The sequence below is a fragment of the Thamnophis sirtalis genome, unplaced genomic scaffold, assembly GCF_051295495.1.
Source record: "Thamnophis sirtalis isolate CommonGarterSnake01/CBP01778 unplaced genomic scaffold, rThaSir2_p1.2 scaffold_11, whole genome shotgun sequence".
NCBI classification, from domain to species: Eukaryota; Metazoa; Chordata; class Lepidosauria; order Squamata; family Natricidae; genus Thamnophis; species Thamnophis sirtalis.
In genome coordinates, this window is record NW_028261391.1 from 40,957,238 (window position 1) to 40,975,102 (window position 17,865).

Here is a 17,865-nt window from a genome sequence, read left to right on the forward strand (position 1 = left end):
TTGTTAAACAACTTAGGCATGGCAAAGCTCAAGGCAATTACTTTATCAATATTGAAATTATTTGGAGTAACCTAGATTGGTGGACTTTTGTCCTATCTCCTTACTTATATTTACAGACAATAAGGCACTGATTTCAAAGGAGAGTTCCAATGTTTAAAAAAAGGTAGCTAAATAGCTTCCTTAGCATAATAAGCAAATTGCATGCTAAGTATTTTCATAATAAACTCTCAGATTTTGTTGAACCAGAAAACAGACAAGCAGGTTCTAGTGCCCAGTCTTAGATCATACTCTTATTTTTAGCATCTGATAAAAATATACTTTTAGGCCAGGATCTGTACTACCAGCAGCTTTTATTGATTTGAGATTTGCTTTTGACTTTATCTTTTAGATAAACATTATAGCAGATATGTCAAGCAAGGATGCATCTTGGTGACAATACGGTTCAATCTATAATGAGCACAATTGAATAATCAAGCTCTTATCTTTCAAAATTGAAGGACAGATCAGGCCTTTGGTGAGAAACTGAGACCCTTTCCTCAATTCCATCTGTGTCACAATTGACCATATTTTTTTCTTTTTTTATTACCTTTTATTTTATTCTTAATGGAACTATAATGACTTTGAGTGTTTTGAATCAATGAGAGTTAGTTAGCGTACAAGTTTTATTATTATGGTTGGATGCATACTCAGCCAGATGTTTATAGACTGAATTTGGCATTTTTATCCACCTATTGAGTCCTCCCCAAAAAACTGGGATAAGCAGATCTTGTTGTTTAACAATAAAGGTATTATTTCAGGATGTAAGCTGTACCAAGTAAAGCTGCCTTTTACAAATGGTTTATAATGATTTTGTCAGTGTCAATGGTGTTCAAGTGGTGTTCCAGTTGTTTTGGGATTGCACTCAAGGTGCTACCTTTGCTTTCTTTTGCTACAGGCTTTCTATTTCTGTTTGCAGATCTTTGCATTCTATTGTCTTCTCCAGTTCTTTCTCCTACTCTGGAGTCACCAGGTACTGCAATGTCTACTATCCAGATTTTTTATTTTTCTTATCGATAATTGTTAAGTCTAGGGTGTTAAGTGTCAGGTGCCTGACTATTCTATTCTGTTCTATTCCAAAGTCCCACAGCACTTTACTGTCCATGTTCTATTGCTCTATTTTTGGTCCCAGAGTTCTTGCTTGAAGGCAAATGGTGTTTCTTGCAGATATCCAATGCACCACTGTTGCTACTTTGTTATACTGTTGTTTATATTCAGTCTGTGTGGTCTTCTTGCAGCAGGTATGTAGATGGCCCACTGTTTATTTAGGTTCGTTGCAGAGGAGGTATTTCTATTCTTTGTTTGGTCTTTCTTGTCAGCTAGCTTGGTATGGAATACTTTCTGGTATTCATCATTACTAGCTTCACTGCATCTTCTTTACTGTATCTTTCATATATTCTTCCAATAGCCTTTTTTCTTCAACTGTCTGGTGTTCTTGGTAAGTAGTCTGTCAATATTGCTGCAAAGACGAAAGGAATGATTCATTGTCATTATTTTTCTGGTCTTTTTATCCAGGACTTTTAGTTCTGCTTCAGTCCAGTTCACTATTCCAGATGTATATCTAATGATTGGAATTGCTCAGGTGTTAAATCACCTTGATGGTATTTCTGCCATTGGGTTCAAAGTTTGAGCTCTTCTTCACTCTTCTATGTATTCACTACTTACCTTCTTCTTAAGTATGCTTTATATTGTCAGCCTTAAGTATGCTCAGTGTTTGTAATAATATTATTCATTCAGATTATTGATTTTATGTTTATATGGCATCATGATTCCCTTCTGGTAAGCACCAAAACTAGAAGTCAGTCAGATCTGTTTTGCCTCTTCCTGCAACTGGGCAGCCTGGCTATGGTTGGTTTGGCTCTCAGGCTGGTGAAGAATCTGTGGGCAAAGCCGAGTGAATCACTTTTGGAAGGGAAGTGGAGAGCAAAGAGCAGCTGTCTGGGTGGCCCTGGTCACTCTCCGTCAGTCTCCAGCCATTGTGCCACAAGGTCTGCTCCCTGAAATACATCTGTGTCACTGGGCCAACTTCGGACCTAGACCCTAGGGCAGCATGGTGGGGCCAATGATCCTTCTCTACTGCTGAAGCATGCACCTCCCTTTGTATTGAAATAGGAGCTGGAACACTGTTAAAGCCTGGGGCCCCTCTTACCAGACCTGAAGACCAGTAGCTGTTCTCACCTTCAGCTCCAGCATTTCAGGATAGCTGCTCCTCCACCACACAATTGGTACATCACCTCCCAACCTCTTTTAGCAAAAGGCTGTCCTCCTTCAAGTGGTTAAATCATACCACGGCAAGGGTAGCGGCAGTTGGGATGGGTGATGGTGGTGGTTCTCTGTAGAAGAGGCCACTCTGAAAGGAACAGCCAGGGACAGTGGGGCGGCCTCTTCCAGCTGGAGCCTGGTGTGGTAAAGATGCATTCTGCCCACCCGCTTGCTGCACTCTGCACATTCTGCTCACCTGCCTGCTCATTATATCCCATGTGTTCTGCCCATTCACCCGCTCGGCTCTCCCTCCAGCCACCTGAGTGGTCCATCCTCTCTCTGCACCTCTGCCCACCCACTTGCTCGGCTCTGCACCTAGTCATCCATGGTCCATCTTTTCACCGAACCCCATTGCACTTTGCCCACCCACTTGTTTGCTGCACCCTACACATGTTGTCACCTGCTTGCTCTCCCAGTGGCCACCTGCTACAAGCTTTCCCAGTGGTGATTTGGTGTTTCAAGTTGTCCTGCAGCAATCCTGTGGCAAGTTGAGGGCAACAAGCTGGCAGCAGCAAGTTGGCCACAGCAAGTTGTCCCATTCTGGAGTGACATATATGTTTAAACTTCATTGCAACATCCTGGCTGTATATTTGAACACTGTTGAGAAGTGATTTCATTTCCATGGTGATTTTTCCATTCAGCTTCAAATGTATTCATGTAAAGGTCATGGGATAGTCTGGCAGATATTTTTGATATTTTATATTTGCCATGGCCTGACTTATTCAGTATTCTTGAACAGGAATATAACGAATGAACCAATGCAATGACAAATACTGAAGTAGTGGTGATTTAATTTTAACCTCCAGTTATCATAATTGACCAGTAAATGTGTCTTCCATTGTATTCCAGGTCAGAGGATATGATATAATGTCTTAGTATTTTTTAATACTCAGAAAAAATGGAAAGATTATTTGTTTTCTTCAGCATTGCACATGATGTCTAACAGAGTTAAATGCAAATGTGCTGCTGTGCTAACTTAAAGGGATCTAAGGAGAACAGTACACACCCCCACCATTAAGCAGAGATATTTGACAAATATATATTCCTTTTTTCAAAAACGTTTTATTAGTTTTTTATTTTTAAATATACATCAATATCAATACATGAACAGTGTGGCCACTACGTATAATTCATTGATACAAATATCAATAATGATAATCATAATTATTATATTAATCTAACTTATATAATCCTAGTATTAATATGTGTGGGTTTTTTTAAGTCATTATTCATTATTACAATACTCTATTTTAATGCCAATAATGTTATAAGCATACATGGTAATACCATCTTTCTCCCTCTAATCTTTTCCATCAAATTATTACTTATATTCTATTATATAAAAAGAAAAACAATTATATCTGCTAATATTCCCCCTTTCTTATTTCTACCTCTATTCAAATTTCTAATCAGACCATTATTATATTAGAAAAAAAGAATATACATAGATATATACATATGCACAAGACATATACATATCTATCCATCATCTCTCGCCGGTTTTAATACTTCAATTCTTATTTGTTTTTTGGCTTGCCTCCCATACTCCTCTCTTGGATCTTTATCTCTATCAACTTCTGTATCTTCACCATTCAGATTGAATATTTCTCCCATCTCTATCCTCCTAAGCTGCCCGGTCTCCAGAATACCCACCCAAGCCCCTATCTCCCTTTCAAAAGTATCTTCCCAGTTATCTGATTCCATTTTTAAATCTCTTAAAGTGCTTTCCCCTTGGTTTATTTCATCAGTCATTGTTATCTTTATCATCTTTTCCCCATCTTCTTGCTTTCTTTGCTGGTTTGTCCGTTCTGTCTTTTCTTCTGTTCTTTCTGCTATCTCTTCTTTTTCCTGAGCTATTTCATCTTCATTCATCATCAGTTGTAGCATATTTTCTATTTTCCCATATACGCCGTGCATTAGGTACTTTTTCTCTCTCTGATTCTTTTCTATAGTACCCCTAACACTTTGAAACATCAACACTATTTCTCTTGAAATCTCACTCCTTTCTCCCTGATGGAACATCTTGTTGTAATTTAATAAATCCCACTCTTACTCAAGTCCAAAAGCAATATATTCCAGTCTAATGTTACTCCTCAGAAAGTTCAGTAATCATAGTCCTTTACATCTCAGAATTATTAATCGATTCCATTTAAGTAGTCCAGGAAGCTTCCACACGTCAAAAGTCACTTTGCTTTACATAAAAGTCTTCCTTAGTCTCATAATACTCTCCAGTAATCATAAAATAACTAGTTATAGAACAGTAAGTGTCACCACAATCCTCCAGATGAATGTTATTTATTTCTGTCATCAAAAAGTTTTTCTTGTAGAGGTCTGGTACATTCCATTCACCAGTAGATGGCACCCTCAGCTTAGGTTTCAGCGTTGTTTCAAGTCTTATAGATTTAATTAATCCAAATTTAGTTCAGTTTATGGAAGCAAAGTCAACTATTCAAGCAAATTGAAGTAGATAGTTCAGCACTTTTAATGCTTTTCCAAAACAACGCCTGCCCAATTTAAAAGTCCAATTTTCTATGTTTTTAAAGGTCTTCAGCTTTCCTTTCTTTCGTGTCTAGGATTTTTCTCTCTATGGTAGTTTGCCACTTTAAAAATAGTCCCAAGAGTCTCTTTTCCTGGATTTTCCTCTTTCTTTTTTTCTTTAAAGTTAGGATCTAAATAAAAAGGAATCTTCTCACCCAGCTCCAATCATTGTTCATCTATGCTGTTCCTGCATGTTTGTTGCCTCGGCTGTCCCTGCTTTGTGGCAACCATGATGGTTGCCTCTTCTCCTCATTGAGGGAGAGGGAAGAAGCCCTGAGTCCAGTAAGAGTTGCTGCTCTCCCCGAACTAGAGGGTGCCTCTCTTTTCACCACCACCCCTACAGGGTGGCCTTAGCTCCTTTTGGAGCCCTCCAATAGAGAGAACTCAGTGTGGGAGCATGGAGACCTGCCCCTCATGTCCAATAGCACCACGACATCAGCCGGAAGTCTGGGTATAGATAGATAGATAGATAGATAGATAGATAGATAGATAGATAGATAGATAGATAGATAGATAGATAGATAGATAGATAGATAGATAGATAGATAGAGATAGATAGATAGATAGATAGATAGATACATACATACACACATACATATTCCTAATGTTCTCAGTGATCCTTAGTTATGCTAAAAAGAGATATCCAAAGGCTAAATGAGCAAATAGAATTGAAAAATTAATGTAGTACAAATATAATTCAAGGTGTATCAATGTGTAAATAAAGCAATGAACCATCTTTGGTCACATGATGTAGAATCTACTGTTAGCATAAAATATTGCTGCTGAATGCAAATTCTACTACCTTAAAACATACTTACTGAAGTATAAGTGTGACTAATCGAATGGCTTCTACTGCAACATCATATTCTTTATCAAGTGTCATTGATACAATGCGATCCTGAAATGATAAAATGTAACATGTTTCCAGAAGAACTGGAATCATAATATACACACATTTAATAAGCAACCCATCTATTTATATTATGAGATGTTACTTCTTCCAAAACAATGCATGAAATATTCCTATATAATGTATTATATGAAATAATGCTAAAAAAACCTTATATATGGCAGAAGAAATAAAAACATCAGAGGTGATGTCCACATAACCAAAGATGTATCTTACTCGGTATTCAGTACGAGATTATTCAAAAATAAATATCTTACCATATATCCTACAAACTTTCTGTGTAGATTTTACATAATGATGTTAGCAAATGGTGAAGAATTCCTTGTCTAATAATCACATGGAATATATTTTCTCTATACAAATATATTTCACAAATAGCCAGGTCCCAGTTTTTAAGTTGGTCTTTTAATTTTAATGATTATATTATATTATATTACATTACATTATATTTTAATTTGCAATGTATTATGCTTTAGCTCAAAGCCTGAAAGAATGCTTAAGGGCTATTGTATGTATGTACCTGGCTGACATGTGGGCACCTCCCTAAATAAACTTTATCGATTCTTGGTTTTACATAATTGCCACTCAATTCCAGGAAAATAAATATATAAATTGGTTCCATCAATGCACCAATGTATGCTACAAAACACCTTTATTGTATGATGTCAATGTCTACTTAACTCAAAAATGTATTTTTCTAGATTTCAGATCCCTACTTTTTATTATGTTGATTTTTTAATTAATTCTTATATATACTGCTGTTGTCACTATATTGATTGTCCCTCTCAGCTGGAGATGTAAGATATACATGGTAGTACTAATATTATAATTTTATATCATTATATAAAAAAACAAGGTTTTAGAAGATAACATATACATTATAAATCTAACATTAAAAATTTTCTAATAAAAATAAAATGAGAAGTTAAGATCGCTCTATATAAATTTAGAATATAATCCACATTAATAAAAAGTTAATTAGAATTTATTTGTCGTTTAACTGAATATAAAAACAGATAACAAGGGTTTTGTAGTTATTAGGCTCCCCCTTAAAATTGGACATTTCACAGATTTCCTTGCTAAATATATAAACAAGATCTCTTTGAGCTAAACAGTGTTATATATAGTGAAAGAGAAATTTAAACTAACATAGTTCTTTAAAAGTCATGAGCTGCTTTTCTGAACAAGATAGCCATTTGTTTTATGCCACAGTACTATAGATATAAATAGATACAAAAAGGTTAGCACTGAAGTGCAATCTAATTTGGAACATAACTAATGAACCAACCAAGCACTTTTGGGAAGCAAGAAAAATGTTTGTTCCCATAATTCAAGGTAACAATTTCACCCAAATGATTATTTTTTAGAATCTGCCACCTGAAGCTTATCCATCTTACCTGACTCAATACTAAGCTGTTTTTATTTCAAATGAAATTACACACACCACATTAAAGAACTAGTAATCTAAACTATTCATGGTTATAAGACATATAATAACCAATATTTCCTCTTTAGAATTAATACAAAAAAGCATTATCAAGGGAGCATAAGTAAATATAGGTATATTCTGTATGTATACATTTATATTCGAATATGCATATGGCATATTAGCTACAAAAAAGGACTATACTTTTATTAGGGTATCATAAGTTTACAAAATTTTCTACAAGCTTTCAAGTTGCCAAGATTTTTTAAAATAAGGCAATATAATTTTTTTTTAAAGTCAGAAAAATGTAAGTAAATGTCTATGGAGATTCTCAGTCATCCAGATCATGGTTGTCCCAAAAGTGCTTTTTTCACGAGGAAACTGTTTTTTCTTTGAAGACAGATGCTTCTATTCCCTAGCATCCAGTCGAGCTGAAGAAGTTTCTTGGGTGAGAAGCGAAATGTCTTCAAAGAAAAACCAGAAAGCCTAGTTGCCTCTTGAAAAAAGCATGTTTGGGGAAAATGTAAGTAGGGTTTAAGCCACATCTGAAACCAATTATAGTGTGGAATGTGTCTATAGTAATGCTAATTTTAGCCCTACTGTGGAAACATTAGGTTGTACCAGGACTCTTCCAAAACTTACTAAAATGAAACTTTTGTCTATGGAATAATGGTTTCACATACTCCGTACAAGTATCAGTTTATGAATTCATACATTTTTATGGTCCTGAATCATTATAGAGGACAGAAATGCATGTCGATAGAAAACAAATACAAATGCTTACATAGGATCCATAAAATTACTTATGAAGAGGCTCCTGTCTCCACAATTTCAAATAAAAGAATCTGCCCAATTTCAAATAAGGGGTTGATTTAGTAGCTCAATGCAAATGAACCCTTTTGCAGATGGCTGACTCATTTAAATGTTGTTACACCCAGTTGTGTGGGAACAACTCATAGAAGAGTATGGTGTGGGTAATGAATACATTTAAAACTATGGTCTAACCTGAAAAATGGAGAAAACATAGAAATCCTCATCTATATACTAAAGGAACAGGAGAAATATTGGCATGACAGAAGCTGGAGATTTTCCCAGTCCAATCCCACTGTCTAAACTAACTTATTCTCCCAATAAAGAGACTTGTTCTTATTGGATGAAATGAAAAGCACCCGGGTATTCCCGATCATTATATAGTGGGAAGTACAAACACAAATGGGTGGGATAGCGAATCTATGGCACACGTGCCACATGTGGCACACGGAGCCATTTGTGAGGGCACGCGAGGTGTTGCCCTGTCAGCTGGCCAGCGCACATGTGTGGCTTTATAGGAGCCTGGGGAGGGCGAAAAGAGGCGCCCTGCCCCCCCCCCCCCGAGGTTTCAGGAGCTTCCCTGAAACTTCTGGAGCGCAAAAAACCGGCCCTATGGGCCAACCGGAAGTTTCGGAACAGACTTCCAGTTTGCTCGTAGGGTCGGTTTAAGCCCTCCGGAGGCTTCAGGGAAGCCTCCTGAAGGTCCCTAAAATCTCTGTAGGGCCTCCGGGGGGGGGGATGTTTTTGTCCTCCCCAGGCGCCTATAAAGTCTCTGGAACCTGGGGAGGGCAAAAAAAGCATGCAAAAAAATGGGGGGAGCGCCTCTCATGTCCGCATGCGCACTGGGGGCGCACACATTGCATTATGGGTGTGGTACACGCACGCACGACCCCCTGCGCTCCCCCCTTATGGCACGCGAACCAAAAAAGGCTCGCCATCACTGGCATATAGGTTAAACATAAATAGGATTAATCAATAAATTATCATCTAAACAGGTGATTTTTTGATAGTACAGATAGTGATTAAGGAATCGCAATTCCATGAAGGATGCGTATTCAGCATCCAATGATTCAGTGAAAAGTCAATCTCTGCCCATCTGGTTGGGTCATTTAAATTATATGCCTAGCTGCCATTCAGTCATTAAGAGAAAAGAAACTGTTATAGAATGTTACAATTCAATTTTGAGAATGAGGTAACGAAAACTATGCTAAAATTATAGGTGAAAAGATGAAGTATTTGCAGCATAGTACATAATACATAATGCATTTGTCAAAAAATATCAGTTACGTTTTAAAAGATTTACTGTCATTAAATGTTTGTTTCAACAACCAGAATTATCACTTATATATTACGTTAACTTCTTAGCATTCTATAACTCTTACCCTTACCTTAAATCTATTTGTAAATAGCTCCAATTTGGGGAACAATTCTCTGTTGGTATACAAACTCTGCAAAGCTTTCAGACATTTCAACCTCACTTCACCTTGCTAAATTTAAAAAATAAAATAAAATAAAATTTACTTTATATAATAAAATAGAGAAGAAAAGCATGTATCAGCATTTTAATAAATCATTTTCAGCAATATTTTGTAACACAAAATTATCTTTTATATTTATTAGTTATCTTTTTATTAAATATTTGGAATGATTTGCAACAGTAGAACACAACAAGCCTTTACCGTGACAGTATGTGTGTAAAAATAACAACATCATCAATAACAATTTTGGCTCGGATTCAGAAAAGGTTTTCTTTCTACTACACTGGCTTTTAATTTTTTATATTTTAGTATAAACAAGTAAACCTTTGAACAAAATTTTCTTTGCATACTTCTGTCAGCTGCTAAAGTCATAATTTTAAAACTACAAGGCTAAGTAATAGAGATAAAAAGGCAGCAATATTACTTTCCAAATAGCTGATTTGATACAGTATGATAAGCTACTTATTTTGGATGAATAGAAATAAAGTTGCCTTTCTGATTTTGCATTTAAAAAGTCTTCAATGAGACCCCCCCTCCAAAAAAATGAGACCCCCCCTCCAAAAAAAAAGAAGACCTGAGTCCTCTAGAAAAAGTGATTTGACACACACAGATAGTACTGCCCAAATTGTCTGCTGATAAAGATTTAGGACTATAATTGGACTATAAATAACCTCAGCAGGAAGCAACATCATTAGGTTTTCAGATCAGTACTATAATCTAAAAGAAAAATATTATTTAAGTTCTTTTAAAAAGTATTACACCTTTTATAGAGAACAAATTATAAAAAAAATACAAATTCTAGTTACACTGGCAATTATATATATTTTTGTTTCTTTTTATCAAGGACTGTTGTAGCCACTAACTACAGACAGGAATAATCTAGTTCCTTTTAATGTAACAACACTGCTATTTTAAATTGGATGAATAGATATACACGAAATGCATTACTTCAGATGTATGAAGATATGTTTCCATATATTGAATAAGGGGGGGGGGAGCAGATGGAAGAATTAGCAGCAGACATAGGCTTATCGATAATGGTTATATATAAATGAACCAAAAATGGATTTGATAGACTATATCTTGTTGAAAAAGTGTGAGAAAGCAATATTCTCTTTCACATCAAAAATGAAAATAGCATATTTACAGCAATGCAGCACTTACTCTGTCATGAAGTGTCCAACCAACATATTTTAAATAACTATCATTCAGGAAGGCATCACTGTACATTTTCATCCACACTCCAATTTCTTCAATACAAACAGCTCTAATCTCAGCAATAGCATCACTATAAAAAAAATGATGAAAATGTATTGTTTAATTTTGTGCATAGCATTACAGTAATGTGATGCTTATTTTTTGTTAGCATTTTTATCCTTTAAATGATCCTGGCATTTGTCCTTTATTGTTTCTAATGCTAATCAGCAAGGATGGTTTGAAATCAGTTATTTCACAATGTGATTTAAAGCATACAAGAATGAAGAATTTACAGTTCTATAAAGTACTTGAAGTAGAATGCACAGCAGGCAATACTTAAGTCCCATGTAGTGGTGGGTTCCGGATCCTGTTTCAACCAGTACGGTGCAACGGGGCGGGGTGCCCACCACATGCATGCGTGCAGCACACGCATGCATACCCACTGTCCACGAAGCTCCAGCTGCTCAGTGGAGCATCGCACAGGTGCCGTACGCTCCATGTGCGTGCGAAAATGCACTGATCGGCTCATATAGCAGCAAGGAGAGCTGGTGGGTGGGCGGGCCCTCCGGAGCACCGTAACCGAACGGTACCTGGTGCTCCCAGCAGGCATCGGTATGCCCATACAGCATATCCTACTGTTGCAGGAGTTGCATAATATTCCCTGCTCAAACTTTTTCCACAATAGTAACTGGGAGGGGGGACACACACAAGGGTTAAGAGGAAATGATTGGCCCAAAGCCATCATGATGTTTCCATGACAATGGGTGGATTTGAACCTGGGCCTCCCTGACTGTAATCCAACAATTTAAAAATACATAGTTTAAACAATTTTACTATACAGAGGCTCATAATATGTCAGTTCCTGGAGTTTTCATTCCATCTATTTGATACATTTTAAGCAGAACAGTGGGAAATATTATTTTTGATTGCTAATAAGGATTCACAATGTCTTTTTACTCACTTACCGATATCTATGGACAAATATTCCCTTGAAAATGGAATTCATCATATTTTCAATTTCATCCTGATTTTCTTGCAACTGAAATACAATTAGATATGCTTACTTTAATTCTTTTATTTAAACACATAAATAAATTACTGCCCTGGGGCACATCAACACAGGTAATAATATTTTTTCATAATCAAGACTTACTATAAACATGAAATACTTATTATTATTCATCACCTAAATATCATGGCTACAGTAGATTAAATTCATTTTAAAAATAGCTAACCTCAAAAAGAAGAGTGAGTAAAGGAAAAAGGAGAAAAGTTATGCAGAGAGAGAGAGAAAAAGAAACAAAAAAAAAAGAAATATTTTAAAAACTTCCAATTTTCATCGTAAGTACAAACTTGATAATTTATCACTCCATTATTTCCTGTGACCTATATTTTATCTATATCCAAGTCATTTCATTTCATTCATTTCATTTATTAAATTTAGAGGCCGCCCAATCCCGGAGGACTCTGGGCGGCTTACAACGAAAGAAAAAAAGAAAAGCAAAATAAGTAAAAAAAATAGTTTAAAATTCACAACACACATACGTTCTAATCGGGGCTGGACCTTAACACTAAGGTCAACAGCCCCAGGCCTGCCGGAACAGCCAGGTTTTAACGCCTTTCCTGAAGGCCATGAGAGTGGGTAAGGCCCGGACCTCTGGGGGTAGCTGATTCCACAGGGTCGGAGCAGCCACAGAGAAGGCTCTCCTCTGGGGGCCCGCCAGCCAACACTGTCCGGCTGACGGTATCCGAAGGAGGCCCACCCTGTGGGATCTTATCGGCCGTTGGGAGGTGTATGGCAGTAGGCGGTCTCGCAGATAGGCTGGTCCTAAGCCATGTATGGTTTTAAAGGTAATAACCAACACCTTGAATTGCATCCAGAGACCAATTGGCAGCCAGTGCAGCTCGCAGAGGACAGGTGTAATATGGGTGTATCTCGGTACACCCAATATCGCTCGCGTGGCTGCATTCTGGACTAGCTGTAGTCTCCGAACGCTTTTCAAGGGTAGCCCCATGTAGAGCGCATTGCACTAATCAAGCCTTGAGGTGACAAGGGCCTGAGTGACCGTCTGGAGTGCCCCCCTGTCCAAGCAGGGCCGCAATTGGTGTACCAGGCGAACCTGGGCAAAGGGCCCCCTGGTCACAGCCAACAGATGGTGTTCAAGTATCAGCTGCGGATCCAGGAGGACCCCCAAATTGCGAGCCCTCTCTGAGGGGTGTAAATTTTTCACCCCCCAGGATCAAGGATGGACTGTCTGAACTGTCACTCGGGGGCAACATCCAAAGCCACTCGGTCTTGTTGGGATTGAGTACCAATTTGTTCATCCCCATCCAGATCCTGACAGCTTCCAGGCATCGGCACATCACGTCCGCCGCTACACTGAGCTGAGTATCATCTGAATATTGATGGTACTTTATCCCGTGCCATCGTATGATCTCACCCAGCGGCTTCATGTAGATGTTGAATAGGAGGGGGGACAGGACCGAACCCTGCAGCACCCCACATTTGAGGGGCCTGGAGGTCAACCTCTGTCCCCCCACCAACACCGACTGGTCTATAAATCATCATGCCCAGCTCTGAATCATATATGGTATTTTGGCTACTTACATCTTTTTTTCTGTCTGCATCCATCACTTGCCCTCCTCCCCACCCCTCCCAGTAAAAAATAATCAGTGAACCAAATCAATAATTTTGAAATAAGGACCTCTATAGCTTATTTAGAAAACAATTTTAAATATTCAAATAAATTTTAAGATTCAAAAGAGTATAAAACTTCCAAAAAATTATTAATTAAATATTATTTTAAAGAAATTGTAAGTATACTTCACTACAAAAAGATAAACAGCTTTAGTTTAATCTATCAAAATTGGAAAAAGTTAATATGCATTATTTTGTATATGGCATTTATAATATTGCCACACTAAAAGTCAAGTGTTATCTGAAATATTAATAGCATTTTATTTTATGGCTATTGAACTTGCCTTCTATTGAATTTGTGAAATGAAATTTTTTAGATGATAGTTACAATGCTTTTTCTGGTAAATTTTCAGATTAAAGATTATATTTTCCATTTCATAACTTTCTTTATTCCAAATTACAAAAAAATAATCTTTCTTCCATATATGACAGAAAACACTCCATTTTCATGGAAACCAAACGTGTGTGTGTGTTTGCGTGTGTCTTTTCAGTAGAACTCCCAGTGGGGACAGTGAAATTCAACAAAAAAAAATCACCAATGCCAACTTGCTCTTCTTTCAATTTTTGTCTTTAGAAACTAAAGACAATAATGGGTAGAGTTAAATAACTGATTAATAATTGGGACAATATCTCAAAACAGAAAAAGAGATACTTAGATCCTACCCAAATACATCATTATACAATAGGTCACTTGATTGATAAGCAATTACCTATGTCCTAGATAACTTGATATAATATTTAATTTAATTTAAGAAATGCATTAAGGGACTATTTCCACTACATCTTGCATTCTACAAGCTCACTCAAATTAATCTATTTGACACAATCTTGCATTCCATCAATCATACTGTGTAGCATTTGAAAGGTTAGCTTACGTGTTATAAACATATGATTGTTTGATTTTTCTCTCTCTTCGCAATAATGCCTGCTTCTTGGAGACTGCCAGGACAAGACCCTGCAGTTGGACCTCATGGATTTGACAAATCCATAATTGATTTGTCATTTCCTCCTAGGACTCAGAGAAATTTCTTTCCCAGGGCCTCCCTACTGGCTTTGTGCTTAAGGCAGAACTAGAACTCATGGTCCCCACGTTTCTAGCCTTATTCCTGAAATACTACAGCATACTGACTATCATCATGTGGGTAGGAACCTGGTAATGGATGTGATATGTATTTGAAATGAAATGATTTCTTAACAATTTCACTGTGCCTGTCTGCCTTATCAAATCAACCCAAAGCTTTGGGATAGCAATATTTGGGGGAATATTCCAATGCTAAAGTCTAGCATAGTTGTGTGAATTATTTACATAAGGAACCAGCCAAAATATAATTCAAAATGACTTGAACTAAGGTAATCAATAACACTCTCCAATATACCTGCATCCTCCCCCCCCCTTTGCCTGATCTATGCACACATATTTCTGTACTGCTCATGTAAAATATTTAATGTAAATTGATGAAGGATAATATAACCCAGACAGACTATGATTAATTAATATCTTATCCTTAAAGACCTGGCTGTTCTCCTAGGCCTTGAGATTGAGTGGATGGAACCCTTTGTTAGATATATTGGTCACATGCTGCATATGTTTTGATGTTGCTATTTAGTTTCCTTGCTGCACTTTTTATTTATCTTATTGTATGCACGTTTTTATATTGCTCACTGTCTAGGGATGGTTTGGAATTAGGCAATGCCCAAGTCCAATTAAATACATACATTTCTCCCTCAATTAGCCACAATGAAAGAAAAAATATAAAGCAATGTTCACTGCAATTATGCCGATCTTGAATAAACAAAATCTTGAATAAACAAGATTTTATTTTAAAATGATAACACTGAACTTTAAAGAGTGTTTACCTATCTGAACTGCTATGTCAATATGTAAAATCTTGAAATTCTAAATTATTAATATATTATAACTTAACGAACTACATATCATGCAGCTTTATACCATTTAATTACAAGGATTATTTTAATTCTTATTCACTGCAAAAAGGCTGTGGTATTTCTGTTAAATATTAACCAATATGGAATGATACAAGAATCATTTATTTTAATTGTGCTTGAAAACTGATCGAATTTCATTTATATTAAAGGGACAGTTTATATGCAAAAATCAACTGCAGTTTCATAGTTTTGGGCCTGCTGGTCTGAACTGTAAAGATACCGTGAATTGTATCTTTTCTGAATTGCTTTTTAAAGATGAAAAACTATGACAGTCACTCTGAACAGTCATTTATACCTCTTTCCTTTTTTGAAGAAGCAGCTCCAGTCTTTCATTAGCTCTTTTACCAATCATTTTGTTCCTTTCAGCTTCATACTGTCTTTGTGTATTATCCTGATGAATACTCAGGTTTAAGGCAACATTCACAAGAGCAGTCATAAGCTTCATAGCTAGGAAAAATACAAACAAAAATCAGTTCTTCTTTTCCATGCTCAAATGCATTTTTGAAACAATTAATTATTTGCTTAACACTAACTAGAAGCTGAAGATTCTGATCTATTTGTGTTGAGGTAAAATATGGATATTACTTTCAGAATCTATAATTATGCATTACTCATAACAGTATATCAATGAACTTAAAATCAAGAGAAAATCTCTTGGCAAATCCTATGTATAATATTAGAAGCATTTCAGTTTTCCACAGATCCATTATGGAAATCAGAGATGGCTTATTATTGTCTGCGAAGTAGTTCAGTATGTAATCCTGAAAGCTTACATCTAATAGTTCTGACGGCAAAAAATCTACAGAATTTTCTAATATGGATCCCATTAAAATGTAGTCATTAATAACAAATAATAAAGATAGCAGTACTATTCAGGATTCATCAGAAACCATGCAGGGCTTTAGTTTACGCAAATCCTAATTGCATCTACACAATCTGCATATCTGCTTTATCTAGGTTTTGACAGAGAACTATACTCAAATTCAAGGAAATGTGAGTACTGTACAACATTCTAAAGCCTCTGATTGCCATGCAGGGATGAGAGAAAGAAATGGGGCTGCATGTACAACTTTCTTCTCTATTCTGCCTAACTAAATATGGTTATTGTTATTTTACATTCTGATCATCAGTAATTCTTTTTCAAAATCAATCTAACCATTAATTTCAATGGATATTACAAAGATTAGGAAAAATTATTTCTCACAGAGCAATTATTTCATTTCTAAAAAAAAGTGAAGGGGGCAGGAAGAAATATATTTCTTTGAATGCAATGGACCAAATTTTCATTTGGACTGCCTCACAAAGTAAAAGACTTCATTCAAACTACTTTAATTTAAAATTTAATTAAATCCACATTACTTTACATTTTACATTAATTTCATGAGATCCAATCCAATTTGCAGAGTGTTGCCATTTGTAGTAATTTATACAATCTGCATTATACAAAAATATATTTTCATATTCAATAGACATTAAGAAATTATAGACAAACCATCTCCCCAAATGGTACACCAGTAACAGACTAGTCCTCTACCAAATAAAAAAAATATGTTTATATATTAAAAAGTTTCCTGTGTTTATTTGTACAATTTCATATCAATAAATGTAATACAGGACATATTTAAAGAGAGGTATTATGTTTTATGCCTTCATAATTATTTTGTAGGAAGATGGATTAAAAATAAATTATATGAAAAAAAAATTCATCTTATTTTCCCCAAAACCAGTTGATCCAAGCATTAGTGCAAGTGTACTGTTTCAAACCAGAACAATTATAAATTATTTCTGTACAATTCACATATGAAAATATATATCAATATTCTCTGAATAAATTGTTCCAAATATAATATCAATAACAACATAGATTTATCATAATGTAATGATTATTTTGTATGCTTTGTCTTTAAAATATACCTACCAGCAAGTGTACTAGTATGTCTGAAAGCTCGAACCTGCGAATCTGACAAACCAGTCAGCAATGAGATCACTGTGTCCATCATATATTCATCATAGATGATGCTATATTGACATTGTCGTATTAGTACTCCTATGAATTCACAAAAATTTGATCGGAATTTCTTCCACTGTGGCCCAGGCATTGTAAGTGGATAATCGCCACTGTCCTGCAGGAAGAAATAGATCATATAAAAGAGGAAGTGGAGTTGCACTATATATAAGAAATAACTACATCTCTACAGAAATAGAGCACAACAATGATGAGAACTATCTTGAATGCATTTGGGTCAATATTAAAGGTTGGGGGTGGGGAATAACATTGCTATAGGTTTTTACTATAGGCCACCCAACCAAGTAGAGGAAATAGATGAACTTTTTGCTAGTCAGCTAACTAAGATATGTAGGAAGCACACAACAATAGTAATGGGGGATTTTAACTACCCTGACACCAACTGGGAAACAAATTCTGCACCAAGTGGAAGATCCAACAGGTTCCTAACATACCTAGTGGACAACTTTGTTTCCCAAAAAGTAGAGAAAGGAACAAGGGGATCAGCCATATTAGGCTTAATTCTCACTAATAGAGAGGAAATTATATAAGGTGTCG

The 17,865-nt window shown here is 36.0% G+C and overlaps 1 protein-coding gene across 3 annotated transcripts in view; it reads right to left on the reverse strand.

Annotated features, from left to right (window-relative positions):
• The window catches only part of STAG1 (STAG1 cohesin complex component), a 193,925-nt gene that overhangs the window by 38,170 nt on the left and 137,890 nt on the right, over positions 1 to 17,865 (reverse strand). For all 3 annotated transcript variants that reach the window (XM_087725598.1, XM_087725597.1, XM_087725599.1), the window contains 6 exons: positions 17,221 to 17,425; positions 15,598 to 15,749; positions 11,623 to 11,696; positions 10,625 to 10,748; positions 9,371 to 9,469; positions 5,655 to 5,734 (listed from right to left, as the gene is read on the reverse strand). In XM_087725598.1, the coding sequence (XP_087581724.1) occupies positions 5,655 to 5,734; positions 9,371 to 9,469; positions 10,625 to 10,748; positions 11,623 to 11,696; positions 15,598 to 15,749; positions 17,221 to 17,425 (734 nt within the window). The remainder of the gene's footprint in view (positions 1 to 5,654; positions 5,735 to 9,370; positions 9,470 to 10,624; positions 10,749 to 11,622; positions 11,697 to 15,597; positions 15,750 to 17,220; positions 17,426 to 17,865) is intronic.